Source organism: Borostomias antarcticus, assembly GCF_949987555.1.
Source record: "Borostomias antarcticus genome assembly, contig: scaffold_596, whole genome shotgun sequence".
Lineage (NCBI taxonomy): Eukaryota > Metazoa > Chordata > Actinopteri > Stomiiformes > Stomiidae > Borostomias > Borostomias antarcticus.
In genome coordinates this window covers 2,501-18,433 of record NW_028176135.1, presented here as the reverse complement: position 1 = coordinate 18,433, position 15,933 = coordinate 2,501, and the positions used below count along the sequence as shown (strand labels likewise).

Below are 15,933 nucleotides of genomic sequence, written 5' to 3'. Positions count from 1 at the left end.
TAGTCAATTTCAGCCTCTGGTGGCTCCTTCTGTTCCTTCTGCACAGGACTGATTGTCTGGCACACAGCCTGTCCACTCTGAGTGTGTGTGTGTGTGTGTGTGTGTGTGTGTGTGTCTGCGGATCTGTATCATGACAGGCTCGTCGCAAGACCACCTGATACAGGTCAGATGACGGAAACGTTGAGCACATTACTGTAAATGTATCGCAAATGAAAAAAGCAGCGTGTGGGAGTTCTTCCACTTTACTGGGCTGTTAAATCTAAACACAACGCAAACACAAAAACTGGTTTGCCATGGAAACAACCTCATGCCATCTCTGTGGGCGCAACTGCTTGAGTCGACCAATCAGAGACGGCTGCACATAGGAGTGGTCCAATTGGAGAGAGGCTGAGAGCTTTACATTTGTACTCATTACCGCTACGGTAGCACGGGAAGCTGAGACTACCCCCGGCATCTCAATTATGCCCGGCGATAAACTGTTTTTAAACACAGACTCTATGGCGTTGGAAACAGTGCGATTAACCGGTCTAAATTAGAACATACAGCCTTCTGTCGGTGTTGAGGGGCCCTTGTGTTTGTGTGATGAATAGGACGTGGCGGCGTGAAGCCGTGTACTGTGATAGCGTGTTGTTCAGGGGCGGCTCGTACGTTGTAGAGAGGGATGCTCTTCATGGGCTTGTACTGCTTCAGGGGGTCCATCTTGTACAGGTGGCGGTCAGTGATCAAGACCGCCCGGTCCTCGGACTTGTGGAAACGGTTGATCTGGGAAACACAAAAGACCTCATCAGTCACCCAGCAGGAGCGCAAGCACACACACACACGCACACACGCACACATTTAAACACTACCATGGCCATTCACACTGGGAGCTGGCTAGTATCAGGAGCTGGGCATGTGTGTGTGTGTGTGTGTGTGTGTGTGTGTGTGTGTGTGTGTGTGTGTGTGTGTGTGTGTAAATGGCAATGGTAGTGTTTACTGTAAGTGTGTGCGTGTGTGTGTCTGTGTGTGCGTGCACGTGTGCACGTGCACACTGTGTATGCGTGTTTGTGTGTGTGTGTTTGTGTGTAAATGGCAATGGTAATGTTTAAGTGTGTGTGTGTGTGTGTGTGTGCGTGCGTGCGCAGTGCAAGTGTATATATGTATGAATGTGTGTGTGTGTGTGTGTGTGTGCTAAAGTTGATGGGTGCAATCACTGGCATGAAGCTGTACCTTGCGGACGTTGCAGGAGAAGAGGACCCTCATGAATTTATCTTTCCGCTGCAGCTCGCTGGAGACCAGCGTGAAGGACGCCGCCGTCTCAGGGCTGTCTCTCTTCTGGAGGGAGCCGCACAAAAGACCGCACATCACTCGCTTCCTCACATCACTCGCTTCCACACAAAAGACTAACCTCTTACATCGGTTTTCTCAGAAATCGCACTGCTGACAATGTCGCTGACACACACACACAGACAAAAGCTATTATGTCACTGTAACTTTCTATGCTCATGTAATAGGACTCTCAGCTGTGTAGTTTCACCACTTTCAGGGGGCGTGCACACACACACGCACGCACGCACACACACATGCACGCGCTCGCACACACACACACGCGCGCACACACACATGCAGTATTTTTATCAGACGACCAATCATGACGGAGGTGGGATAGCACGGAGGATATCGTGAACCCATAATCCAGTCCGACCAACTCTCTCCTCTTCAGCCCCTAAATAAGCTACAGCCAGAGCAATCTTTCTACTTTTTGACATGACAGTAAAAGCCAAAAATGTGCGAAGTGCAAGTAAATAATGTAACGGCTGGTTACAAGATAAAACGTAAGGTACAATGTATCGAACTTGGGTAGAATCAAGAACGTTATTATGGAAACTAAATATGCTTCGCGAGAGCTGCATCTTTTTTTCAACACAAAATCCGCTCTGGGTAACTTATCCGCTACATAAAAAATCTGTAGTGTGCACACAGCCTAACTAACTAAGTAACTAGCTAAACTAACTAACTAACTAACTAACTAACTAACTAAACTAACTAACTAAGTAACTAGCTAAACTAACTATCTATCTATCTATCTATCTATCTATCTAACTAAACTAACCTAACCTAACCTAACTAACTAACTATCTATCTATCTAACTAACTAACTAACTATCTAACTATCTAACTAAACTAACTAAACAAACTAAACTAACTAACTAACTAATTAACTAACTATCTATCTAACTAAGCTAACTAACTAAACTAACTAACTAACTAACTAACTATCTAACTATCTAACTAAACTAACTAAACTAACGAACTAACTAATTAACTAACTAACTAACTAACTAACTATCTAACTAAACTAACTAACTAAACTAACTAACTAAACTAACTAACTAACGAACTAACTACGTCTCCCCCAGTTGTGTGCTCTTCTCACCAGGTAGTTTCCCTCCCAGGCTCTCTGCAGTCCCAGATCGGCTCTCTGGCCCTTGAGGGCCTCCAGGGCGGCCACCTTGGCCCTCACCCTCAGGGCCTCCTCTGGAGACAAGCCTTTGATCAGGGTCCATGCCCACCACCTGGAGCACAGAGCAACACACACACACACACACACACACACACGCAAACACACAAACACACACGTAAACACACATAAACAGAAACATCAATACAAGCAGATACTGCATATGTCTTGATGGGCGCCTCAGCTGGCGCTGTTTGACAGAGCAAACCTTCTCTAGCTTCCTCGCTCCGACGCCGACATGCCGGCATCTTAAAACAGCTGAGTCTCCGAGCATCGGAGTCTGCTCAGGGGCTTTTTATAGATTTCAGAGAGATGAAAGCAGAGGATGAGAATGACGGGGGAATAGAAAAATCAATGTCCAGCACAGGACTTTGGGCTGAAGGAAACAGGTATATGGGGCTTCAAAGGCAACCAGCTGGGGGTGCAGCAGAACCCCGTGGAGCTGTGGAACGCCGCCCTCAGCGGTCAATGCGCTGGTAACCCGGTCCCGGAGGATACTGTAACTGTGTGTTATGGGACTGATGGTGTGTCTGACGAGCACGGAGTAGGCGGGAAATGAGTCACATCAACTCTTGTATTGTGTGTGTGTGTATGTGTGTGTATGTGTATGTGTGTGTATGTGTATGTGTGTGCGTGTGTGTGTATGTGTGTGTGTGTGTGTGTGTATGTATGTGTGTGCGTGTGTATATGTATGTGTGCGTGTGTCTGTGCGTGTATGTGTGTGTGTGCGTGTGTGTGCGCGTGTCCTGCCCGTTTACCGGCTGTAGATGCTCCGCAGCGCCTCCTCGAACCTCCGCAGGACCTTGGGCGGCGCCGGCCACTTCACGCTCCGTCCGTGGTCTTTCATGGAGCGCACGTTCTTGAAGCGCCGGTTGACCTCGCGCACGTAGGACTTGACCTTGTAGCGCCGGTAGGCTCGCAGGATGACCAGGGCCGCCCGCATGCGCCGGTAGCGCATCCTGGCGACGGTGCCGCGCCAGACCTGGACCGAGGCGGGAACATTATCAACTCACTAATTCTGCGATATTTATTTGTGAAGTGAAATACAGGAGAAGAAGAATCATGTGAAGTACAGTAGAAGAAGAATCATGTGAAATACAGTAGAAGAAGAATGATGTGAAGTACAGTAGAAGAAGAATCATGTGAAATACAGTAGAAGAAGAATCATGTGAAGTACAGTAGAAGAAGAATCATGTGAAATACAGTAGAAGAAGAATCATGTGTGGTGGTGAATAACGGAATACCTTTTTATGCATTGGTTCATTGTTGGAAAAAAATAAACTACAGTAACAGAGCACAAAGGATCACGTGCACTTTAACCAACAGTGGCTATAAATCAGAAAAAGAATGTTCTGGACATACCAGCTGACTGAAGAACGTGCCCTAAGCCTGCGTAGCTCAACATCAGTTATGTGGCTATGGGGGCCCCACTAGGACATGAATAATAGATGCTGGTGGGCCCCTGGGGGGCCATCACTCATGCGCCGCTCTCGCTGAAATCCCCACTGTCTCCTCGCTTTTACCAGTCACCGATTCACCACCCCCCCCCCCCGCACCCGCCACCCCCCGACGAGTGTGCTCAATTTAGCGCAAAGCCAAAAACAATGACTCTCCATTGGGTCGACACTCGGGCGTGAGTCAAAGACGTTGACTCGTGAGTCTTTTTTTATAGAGCACTCAAAATTCTTATACGTTGTAATTGTGGAGATCATGAATATTTCATCACTAGACATAAGTGTGGGGGTGGTCCAAAGACTAAAAAAAGCTCGTTTTCATTTGCATACTGAACATGGGGGAAGTTCTCCACCTGAAGAGGTTGGTTCTCTACCCTTAAAACACACCTTTTCAGACTGGAATTTAAAGACTTGTGTTGAATTCTTTTTTTTTTATCTCTACTTTTTTTTACTGACTTTTTTGTACTTTTTTATTGTTTTTTAAACATATTTTATGGTATTTCTTCTTTTTTTTTACAGCGCTTTGGGTTTGAGAAATGCACTTAAAAATCGGATTTATTATTATTATTATTATTATTATTAAAAGTCCTGTGCAGTCACAGCCTAATTGATGATTCAGTTCATGTGTTCCAGTAGAGCACAACACTACTAAAGCAACCCAGCAGAGGTGGCTGCATCACGCAGAGATCAATGAAGGACAGCCTGACAGAGCTCTGAACCCTACTGTCCCTTAATGATGACCTCACACTCCCTGACAGAGCTCTGAACCCTACTGGCCCTTAATGATGACCTCACACTCCCTGACAGAGCTCTGAACCCTACTGTCCCTTAATGATGACCTCACACTCCCTGACAGAGCTCTGAACCCTACTGTCCCTTAATGATGACCTCACACTCCCTGACAGAGCTCTGAACCCTACTGTCCCCTAATGATGACCTCACACTCCCTGACAGAGCTCTGAACCCTACTGTCCCTTAATGATGACCTCACACTCCCTGCCGTTGCCCTTGCTGACTCATGCATAATGGAGGAGGAGATACATATTCATCACTCCCACTGACCCCTGAGATAACCCTACTGTATGTGACAACAGATAGATAGATAGATAGATAGATAGATAGATAGATAGATAGATAGATAGATAGATAGATAGATAGATAGATAGATAGATATAATCTATATAGATACTATCTATATGGATGGATGGATGGATGGATGGATGGATGGATGGATGGATGGATGGATGGATGGATGGATGGATGGATGGATGGATGGATGGATGGATGGATGGATGGATGGATGGAAGATAGACAGACAAACAGACAGATAAACAGACAGATAGATAGATGAATAGATAGTATCTATCTATTTATCTATCTTTGTCTGTCTGTCTGTCTGTCTGTCTATCTTCATTCCATACATCCATCCCCATCTATCTGTCTGTCTGTCTGTCTGTCTGTCTATCTGTCTGTCTGTCTGTCTGTCTGTCTGTCTGTCTATCTATCTAAAGTATCTACTGTATGTATCTATGTATGAAGAGATAAATGAGTCTATTTCTGCTGCTAAACACTATTAGAGGTTAATGTCTATTCAGATGCAGTACTTGCTGGAACAGGACCAAGCATTGAGATGAGGTATTAATGGAGCTACAGCAGAGGGGGGGGGGGTGCTTACAGTAAGTGCTTAAGAGACCTGCGTGTATTCTAGTCATGGTGAGAGACTGGTGGAATTTATAAATGACAAGTCATAAACTGTAGGGCATACTTAGTTACCTTCCTCATTCATTCTAAGTGGAGTTAATGTTCCCGTAATATTCTGAAGTGGAAGAAGTTGGTAATTACTCAAGACGGAAAGGACCGGAATTCATCTAGAGTTATCTCTTCCAAGGCGCTCCTTATACACGGACAGGAGATACGCTAGTGAGAAAGCACGCTTTGCCTATCGACAGCATGGCGTCAGACGTATATTGACTGTGACAATTCTGTCATAACAAAGCTTGCAGCACGCCCGTACACTTCAGGTAGGTGAGCTAGGCGCCAAGCTGTGAATTAGCATGCAAATGATGTGAGCTTAAGGTGCGAGAGTGAAAGTAACAGATCAGATCAGATAAGGCCTGACATAATCTGAATCTATTATCATAAGCCTATTAAGATTTATGACAGGTATATGGGAGGTGGGTGGGGTGGCAGGATGGGCTGGTCTTTGATGGACACACACGCCCACACATACCAACACACACACACACACACACACACACACACACACACACACACACACACACACACATATATATATACAACATCCCTCCTACACAAACACACTCCGTCAGCCGGCTGCGGTTAAACAAAGAAGCGTAGGATTATCAACAGTGGGGAAAGGGGGGGAGGGGGAGGGGCGCGAAGACGGCACCCAAGGGATGCTGGGTAAATCAGGCCAATAACGAGGCCCGTCCGTCCCCCAGGCCAATAAAGCCATCTGATCAGCCTTTTAGAGACTCTGCCATGATGGAGACTTCCCCCCCCACACACACACACACACACACACACACACACACACACACACACACACACACACACACTCGTGGGCGCCAGATTTACGACCTCATCAAAGCCGAATTGGGGATCTCTCAGCCGAGCAAAGTGGGACAGATTGCTACAGCTTTACTGGGGGACTCTTTTGAAATGCATGCTGGGTGAAAGACGTGAAGTCACGCAATACCGAGACAATAGCTGGGACTCTGCTGAGACAATAGCTGAGAGAGGGTGAGAGGGTTCGGGAACAGACGTGGAGATCGTACGGACGTCCAGGGATGTAAAATCGATACTTGGCGTTTGCCGTGAGCCCTGATACTGCATCACTTTCCAGGTCACCAATCCGATCGCTACGCTAGCCCAGTTTCAATTGGTTTCACAGACAAACTCCACGTCCAGAATGTGCTTACAACAACAGATGTTGTCATTCACCGAAGACGCGTCGACTAACGAGGCGCGGGAGGAGGGCGCCTGAACGGCATCCCAACGCCCCCGTTTCCACGCCCCCGGGGACGGCCGGGCGGTTTCCCCGTCGACGCGCTCGATACGGCGAGCGGGCGGAGGAGGCACAAAGCGGAGAGCGTGACACTCTGACCACCAGTTGGTCGCCATGGGAGACGGGGCCTAGGCTCATTACGGCGGGAATTAGCATAAATCAATAGAGCGCTCAGGTGAGCAGCACGCCTGGCGAGCTGAGGACTTTGGCTCCGCCCACTACGCATCATCACCGTCGTTATAGTGACCTTCATTTAATAGAGAGAATCTGTGCTTTGCTCTTTAAGTAAACCTGAGTGATTTTGTCATGTTTTTGGCCTTTGAGCCACAAAGTATTTTAAACAAAGCATCAATAACAAGCCTGACATTGAATATCAGTAGATATTCTCAACCAATCACTTTGATAGATGGGAGAGCTATTGGCTCAATGTATAGAGAGTCCCCAATGACCATTGATGTCTCTATCAATAAGGACCCACGCATGGACACTGCATTACTGTACCAGGGACATAACCCAACAACATTAACAACCCAACAACATTAACAACATTATATGTTCAAAATATAGGTCAGTGGAAATCATATTCACATCAATTCAAAATGCATTCAAAAGAAGTTCAGCTGAATAATATTTCAGAAAGGCTATGACTGAATGATATATTGTAGTCCGTCTATAATATATCCACCCAAGCAGAACCGAGCACAATGGCAGGGCCTGTCGGAGGGGAGAAGACTGGTTCTGAGTGAGGGGGGAGAAAATGGCAACTGAAGGTCATATCGGTAGAAAGCGCCGTGCTTTGGCTGGGAGCCAAACCTTGGTTGCCATGGTGAGAGCCAGTGAGTGCCATGTCAGCGCCAGACCAGCGCCAGACGAGCGCCAGACGAGCGCCAGACCAGCGCACGACCAGCACCAGACCAGCGCCAGACCAGCGCCAGACGAGCGCCAGACCAGCGCACGACCAGCACCAGACCAGCGTCAGACCAGCGCCAGACCAGCGCCAGACCAGCACCAGACCAGCACCAGACCAGCGCCAGATGAGCGCCAGACCAGCGCACGACCAGCACCAGACCAGCGCCAGACCAGCGCCAGACCAGCACCAGACCGCTATGTGGAGCCGGTGGTTTCGCAAAACAATAGGCACAGTTTTTTAAGATTCAAGATTTGAGATTCCTTTATTTTGTCACATGTAATGTACAGAACAGTCACAGTGAAAAGTTGCTTCCGGCTTGATACAGATTCTATACAGCCCAAGATGGATAGGCTATAAGGTATGAGTCATTCAGGAGCCGGGTGGCTCGCAGAAAAGAAGCTCTTCTGAAGTCTAATCCTGAGTTGTATAGACCTAGACTGCAATCGAAACATTAATTATTTCAAAAATAGTCGGCACCGATATTTAGGGGTTGGTCTCTATTGAAATCAATGACGCGTCCAGAATGTTCCGTGGACCGGGAAATGAAGGTAATTGCCGCCTGCGGTTTGCAGCTCGTCCCTCAAATTCCCACGGAGATGTGGAGGTACCGTCGACATGTTCAGTCTTCCAGCGAAGAAGAGAATATTCAAACGGTCACAGTGTTAGCTTGTTAGCTAGCCGTAACAAAACAAGCGACAGAAAATAAAATCCCAGAGAGACAAGGGGGGGGGGGGGGGGGGGACGATCCCCCCGCCGCCATCATCACACGACTACAGTTCCACGGAGCCGCCGTCACGGTCTCGCCACCGCGACTACGGTTCCACCGTGACTATGGTTCCACCACGCCGCCGTACAGCCAACTAGCCGTAGCGCCGCGTCTGGCGGATCAGGCGCCAGCGACGCCGGGAGACACGTTAAGCTTTCAGAAGCATTTAAACCCTCGTCTCGCAATACACACGGGACGCACGGTCTCTCGTCTCTCCGGTTTGGACCGCCGGCTGACAGACGGCGTGCTGAGGACAGCCCGGCTTAGATCTATGAAATATTCATTCAACCAGAAAGCTGGGAGGGAGGCGGGGGGGGGGGGGACTTATGAATAATTCACGCTCTCTGTATTTATGCTGGACTGGGGTTATTAATCCTCGTTTCCCTTCCCATCAGGCCTGTTGGTGTATTCTGGGCTCGGTGTTCAGTACGTGGTCTATAAGGGCTGTGTGTTCTGCGCTGAGGAGGTTGAGTGGACCAGATATGGGTCGCTCATAGCGGGCTGCGGTGCAGTCAGTGGTGACAGGACCAAGGGGTCGGGACCCGCGAGCGTGAGGGGAGAGGATCACGGGTTCTAGAGAGCCGCCTCGGAGACCCGGAACAGCGCAGAACGGGAAGCGTGACGGCTTAGACGAGGAACGCAGGGGGGGAGGAGGGGGAGGGGGGCAGAAACAAGGAACCATGAAGCGAAAAGGCAGCGTGAAGTGACAACGACGTGAAGTAGTCCGGGTCTCTCTCTCTCTCTCTCTCTCTCTCCTCCCTCTCTTCTCTCTCACTCAGTGTCTGTCCATCCCTTCCACCCTCCTCTAGAGAGGTAACGCTCTTTTTTTTGGGGGGGGGGGGGGGGGGTTAAAAGTGGGGGGGGGCGCAGCTTGAAAAGAGCACTGTGTACTCTGGTTCTCCAAACCCCCCCTGCTCCGTGCACCTAATACAGGACACTTCAGCCTGTGTGTGTGTAGGTGTGTGTGTGTGTGTGTCAGGGGGGGCAGACGGAAGGTTAGGGTTCTGGGTGTCTGCAGAGGCTGTCTGGGAAAGGGGGGGGGGGGGGGGGGTTCTGGATCCCCTGACAAAGTCTGTCTGTCTGTCTGTCTGTCTGTCTCTGTCTGTCTGTCTGTCTGTCTGTCTGTCTGTCTGCCTGTCTGCCTGTCTGTCTGTCTGCCTGTCTGTCTGCCTGTCTGTCTGTCTGTCTGTCTGTCTGCCTGTCTATCTGTCTGCCTGTGTCTGTCTGTCTGTGGGGGGGGGTGGGGGTCTTGATCCCCTGACAAAGGCTCTAGCATCCCTGGCAGAGCGAGCGCGGTTGGCAGACGAGTCACGGTGGCGTGCCTGGAGCTGATAAGGGGATTGCTTGGCATCACGAGATAGATGAGCCTCAGTCGGGGGGCCGAGCTGTGAGTGTGCGGGCGCCGTACGCGCCGCCTTTCATCGTCTCGACATTGACCGTGGTCGAGTTCTTCAACCGGCTCTACGGGACGCCGTCAAATTGAAACCTATGATGTTTGTTTTGCTAGATAGCCTGCGATACCATCGGGGTTTTCTGTTTGGTCATCAAAGCAAGTACATCCTTTGAAATAGTGTCAGATTGGGTTGTCCTCGGGGGAATCCGGCGTGTCTGACCGGGGAAACGCTGATCAATACAGAGGTCAAACCATCAATCTTCTGTCGAAGCAATTTGGTGGACGCAGCCCTCTGATGTCTGAAACCGCAAACGGACGGGCGGATCGCGACGCGGTCCCGGGGGGAGGGCTTAAGAGCGAATAAGGGGGCGTCGTGACGTGAGTCCGCTGGTGTGGTTTTGACGCGATGGCATGCTGGGTAAATGTATAGCTGTCAACCTCCATTCAGAAAGGACGGCACTCATACGGCTCCGAGATGAGCGGTTAGCGCAGCGTCGGAGGGGGCGGGGCAGGAAGCAGGATTCACACAGCAATGTGGCGACAGATTGATGTTTATGATTTCGCTGCCCTGTCATTCTGAGAAAATGAATTTAGGAGGCAACAGAGGAAGCCGAACTAAATTTGACAGTGAAGTGACAGTGGCTTATCCTGCACTCGCAAACTCATTTTCCCATGTGTCAACAGTGTTATCTGTCCGGGCTGACTGGGACACGCGTCACAGCACACCCGATATAATCACCCCCCCGGCGCCTAGCCTCCTCCCACCTTAGCTGTCATTAAATTAGCCCTGCTTGATTGGTTCCCCATTCTAATAAAGGCGTGAAGGCGGCTGAATGCACTACCCATATCCCAGTATCTCAGAACACATGGAAGTGGAAGGAACATCTATGAAAGATTGGCCATTATAGGGCAATAACATGAGGATGCGTTCGGATACGCGCCTCCATATCATGAAACTGTCAATATGATGAAGATGCTCATACCAGAAGTGGCTCATATAGCTATAGCCCATAGCTATGGAAAAGAATGTTCAAGATCCACATCGCTCTTTCAATCGCCTGTATGGTTCTAAACAGAACATCTTAGCGCTGTACGGTGTGTTCTCCGTTGATCCTCTGTTTTGGTTTGGGCGCCCGAGCAGCAGAACATAACGTTCTGGTCTAGGAGTTGAGTTTGCGTGTGCGTTTCAGCATCCAGGTGTGAAAGCGTAGGCCTCACCTCAGAGAGAGCTGCTCTCGGATCAGTGGCTCTTACAAGCTCATTTAGCTTATGTAGGCGGAGGAACGGAGAGAGAGAGAGAGAGAGAGAGAGAGAGAGGGAGGGAGAGAGGGAGAGAGAGAGAGAGGGAGAGAGAGAGAGAGAGAGAGAGGGGAGAGAGAGAGAGGGAGAGAGAGAGAAAGAGAGAGAGAGAGAGAGAGAGAGAGGAGAGAGAGAGAGAGGGAGAGAGAGAAATAGAGAGAGGAGAGAAAGAGAGAGAGGAGAGAGAGAGAGAGAGAGAGAGAGAGAGAGAGAGAGAGAAAGAGAGAGCAAAAGAGAGAGAGAAAGCTAATAATAAATTGTCTGAAAACACATGGCACTTAGCATAAAGCTATTATAACCAGCAGCATGTGGCGTAGGTTTCAGGCTTGGGAGTTATTCATATGCAAAAACAAGCCAAGTGAATTTCAATGAGGACCAAGAGTACTGTAGCAACAAGATAATGAGGTCACCAGATAACAGCTTTGACTGTGTCACTGACAGTTGTTTATGATGGAGGGTATTTCATTATTCTCTTCAATGAGGTACTCAATAGCACTACATCAGCTGGTATGATCAGCAAATCTGCAAATATAGAGATCATACCTATGGGTTGTTTACCTATGGGTTGTTTAACTATGGGTTGATTACCTATGGGTTGATTACCTATGGGTTGTTTACCTATGGGTTGATTACCTATGGGTTGTTTACCTTTGGGTTGATCACCTATGGGTTGTTTACCTATGGGTTGTTTACCTATTGGTTGATTACCTATGGCTTCTTTACCTTTACCACATGATGGTAGCTATAGAAACCCGTTTAAAAGTACAGTAGGGAAGGTCAGATATCAACAAAACAAGTACCAAAGTAAGAAAGTCATCACTCAGCTCAGGTTGTCTTTCTTCTATATTTGGAGCTAAAAATAGAATAATCTATACTGCAATTTCCTCTCTGGGATCAATAAACTACTACCTACTGTACCTACCGACACTGCTCTTCCACATGCCTCAAATTACTGAGCCGCTACGCCCGCCGCGCGCTACCTGCTGACTAGGGGGGAGGAGCCAGGCTGACCTTCTGGAGGAAGAGCACGATCCTCTGCACCATGTCGGCCCTCTGGTCCTCCAGGCTGAAGAGGGTGCGCGGCGTGCGGATGAACACCTTGGTCTTGCCGTAGGCCACGTCGTGGTCGAAGCCGCACCCCTGCAGCAGCTTCTTCACCGCCTCCTTGTCCGAGGGCAGGTCGTGATTGGGCCAGGTGAACTCTGAGATCATCTTGTACCTGGGGGGGGGGGAAGGAGAGGGCGGTTGGGTATGAAGGAGCCGCGGAGTCGCGTTATGAAAATAACGGCTCATCACACACTACAGGACGTTATCGTGCCCGAGGGAGCAACGAACCACTGGTGTCGCCGTCTCGCTTGTAAAGTAGGGACGTAATAATCTTACATATCAAACATGTTTGATATTATCGGGGCCGCCCCGATGGGAGGTATAAGATTGGATCTGTAAACCCGTCACATTACAAGATCATCTGGGCCGAACATCGGTACCGACCAACGTTCCAGACCAGATTTCTGCTACTGATTGTCGGGAGGGGTGAATCGGGGACAAATCGGCCCAAAAATCCTGCCGTGTGAGACCAGCGTGACTCTTCTCAAGTTTATTAGTCCCAGTAGGAAATCGCTACCAGAAGAATTCACTGTCAATAATGAATGAACACACTACTGGGTAGATATGGATATAGACATAGGGAGAGATTTGTGACTTACAGTAAGCTGCTGAACTTCATGAATAAGTTATTGTCACGGTGAGGTTCAGTTGAAAACAACATAAACAACGTATACTGTCTTACGGTGTATAGCCTACTGTACACAACCTTCAACTACCACTTCTTTTCTCTTGGCTCTCTGCTTTCTCCCCATCCCTGCTTTGCTACCATGTAGACGACATCTCTGTAACTATTTGTATTCTCTACTGATAGCCATGTCTCTCTTATGAAGTATTTAGCCCATGTTTATTGCTCTAAATGTTGTTAGCTTATAGACAATAGACAATTTTCGCTTCGTTGACAGAGGTCAGGGAAGAATTTTTACAGCTCACTTTTCTGGCCCCCGGGTGAAACTGTTTTTTTGCTTCCCTCTGGAGTATGTAGGGGTGGGACCTATGCCCCCCGCCCCCCCCCCCCCCCCCATTGCTCTTTGTAAAGCGCATTGTGTTGCCTCAGTGTATGAAATGCTCTATATAAATAAAGTTTGATTTGATTGGACTCAACGGGGTGCGGACGGGCGTACCTCTGGAGGAAGCGCGGGTAGGTCTGGCGGTTGGCGAAGCCCGCCCGGCGCACACGCACGTTCTCCAGCAGACCCAGGTACTCCACCTGGTGGCGACAGCGTTCCTGCTCCAGCAGCAGGGGGGACTTGACGTCGTTAGGCTTGATGCAGCGGACGTAGTAGGGCTCCTGAAACAGAGCACCAGGGGGCGACAGAGAGGCAGAAAAAACGCAAACGTGTCAGCGACTATGGGACATGCTAGGCTAGGGGCTAGGCTACAACCTGTACAATCTGCAACGCAAGGCAAGTTTATTTGTATAGCACATTTCAGCAACAACGCATTAAACATGAGACATTAAAAGCTTCAAGACAAAATGCAACACATAAAAGATCATATAAAATGAAATGCAAAAAAGGACATTTAAAACAAAATGCAGGAAAAATAAAATACAGGAATAAAAGTTACAGTGCAGTGTATGAATGAATAATCATTTGATTTAAAAAGCAACAGCAAAAAGAAAAAAGTCTTCAGTCTTGATTTAAAAGAACTGAGAGTTGCAGCAGACCTGCAGTTTTCTGGAAGTTTGTTCCAGATATGTGGGGCATAAAAACTGAACGCTGCTTCTCCATGTTTTGTTTTAACTGTGGGGACAGAAAGCAGGCCTGTGCCAGACGACCTGAGGGGTCTGGATGGTTCATAACGCAGCAGCAGATCAGAAATATATTTTGGCCCTAAACCAACAGCAGTATTTTAAAGTCAATTCTTTGAAAGGAGGAGAGGTCTAAATACCACAGATATACAAACAGCGGTAGAGTGCATAAGCATGCATGTTTGTGTCTAAGATTGTAGAGATATTTAGCTCCTCCCCCATCACCTTGCAGGTCAGGTTTTCCACCAATGAGATCATGGAGTTCTTGAAGAGGGTCGCGGCCGTGAGGGGTCGCTTGGTGACCTCTGTGATCCTGAGCTTGCCCTCCGGCCACATGGCCTTCAGCACCGGGTTAGAGCTAGAAAGAGAGAGAGAGAGAGAGAGAGAGAGAGAGAGGGAGAGAGAGGGAGAGAGAGGGAGAGAGAAGAGGAGAATGGAGAGAGGGGGATGTGGCAGGAGAGGATGAGATTCATTTCATCCGCCATGGCAGAGAAGAAAGGATGAAAGAAAGGTGTGTGTGTGTGTGTGTGTGTGCGCGCATGCGTGTGTGTGATGAAGACTCCTACCTGTTATACAGCAGCCTCTTGAAGTCCTGGAAGAGCGTGTCTTTGTTTTTGTCAATGAAACCGACCACAGAGTATCTGTGAAAAACAAAGACACACACACACACATATTTACATCCCAGTCATCGTCAGAGAAGGAACATAAAGGTATATGGAAGTGAATACAAAATAATATTATATAACTATATTATATTACTGAGGATATTAAAGGATCCTACTGGGTTTTGGAAAATCCTATTGTACTTAAAAAGTACAATATAAAATTATCAGTAATGATAGTGTAATATCCAATCAGATCCATGACCTGACATTTTCTGAGCTATAACATTTGTAAGATACATGTAGCAGTAACATACATAGCAACATAGTATCTTCATTCATGTTCAATCAGGAACACCATGCCAGACTATCTGATGTGATATTAATGACAGGGAAGGGGGGTTGATGACGCCCCCCGGGGGGGTTGGCCCCATGGGTTGGCCCCATCCAAGACGTTGTTTTTTTGGACACCTGAACACCATGGCAGAATTCAATACCATGTTATTGTACTACAATGGCAGTGCCCCCAAAAAAAGCTGCTACTGCATATATTATGGTGTATTTTTGTAGGGGCCCCTCCCTCAGGAGAACGCATCAGAGCCATGTGTTCCTCCGCACCCGGGGGGAGGCTAGGATTACAGACCCTGGCCCCCCCACCCCCCACCGAGCCACTTAAGATGCGTCGGGAGGCGCAGCGGCCCTCATTGCCCTGCCAGGGTATTAATAGCAGGCTGGTCTCAGGGGGCATACGTTAAACATGGGGCATGCTGGGAAGATGACTTGCATAAAGCAGCGCGGCGACGCCCACGGTCTCCTGACCGCTTCTGATGACGCCTCGTTCCAGGGTGGAGTTCGGCCTGTAATGCGGTTATATATATATATATATATATATATATAACTAACACGGGTCACGTGGTGTGCTGCTGGTATATTAGGAAGGCTTTTAGCGTCTCCGTGCTCCTGAAGCGCTCCTTCCCACCGAGGACAGGTGACACTCGGGCCGAGGACAGGTGACACGCTGTAGGACAGGTGACACTCGGACCGAGGACAGGTGACACGCTGTAGGACAGCGGATACTCACACCACGTTGCCCGCATAGTGACGGATCCGGAAGTCTCTGTCGA

General features: G+C 48.6%; 1 protein-coding gene across 1 annotated transcript in view; it reads right to left on the bottom strand.

Annotated features, from left to right (window-relative positions):
• Positions 1-648: 648 nt before the first annotated feature.
• The window catches only part of LOC311328775 (unconventional myosin-Id-like), a gene marked incomplete at both ends in the record, with an annotated part of 15,313 nt that continues 28 nt past the window's right edge, over positions 649-15,933 (bottom strand). The window contains 9 exons of the mRNA XM_084462688.1: positions 649-762; positions 1,210-1,314; positions 2,417-2,555; positions 3,259-3,482; positions 12,362-12,569; positions 13,579-13,745; positions 14,433-14,565; positions 14,774-14,848; positions 15,891-15,933. The exon at positions 15,891-15,933 is cut by the window's right edge and continues 28 nt beyond it. Of these exons, the coding sequence (XP_084318814.1) occupies positions 649-762; positions 1,210-1,314; positions 2,417-2,555; positions 3,259-3,482; positions 12,362-12,569; positions 13,579-13,745; positions 14,433-14,565; positions 14,774-14,848; positions 15,891-15,933 (1,208 nt within the window). The remainder of the gene's footprint in view (positions 763-1,209; positions 1,315-2,416; positions 2,556-3,258; positions 3,483-12,361; positions 12,570-13,578; positions 13,746-14,432; positions 14,566-14,773; positions 14,849-15,890) is intronic.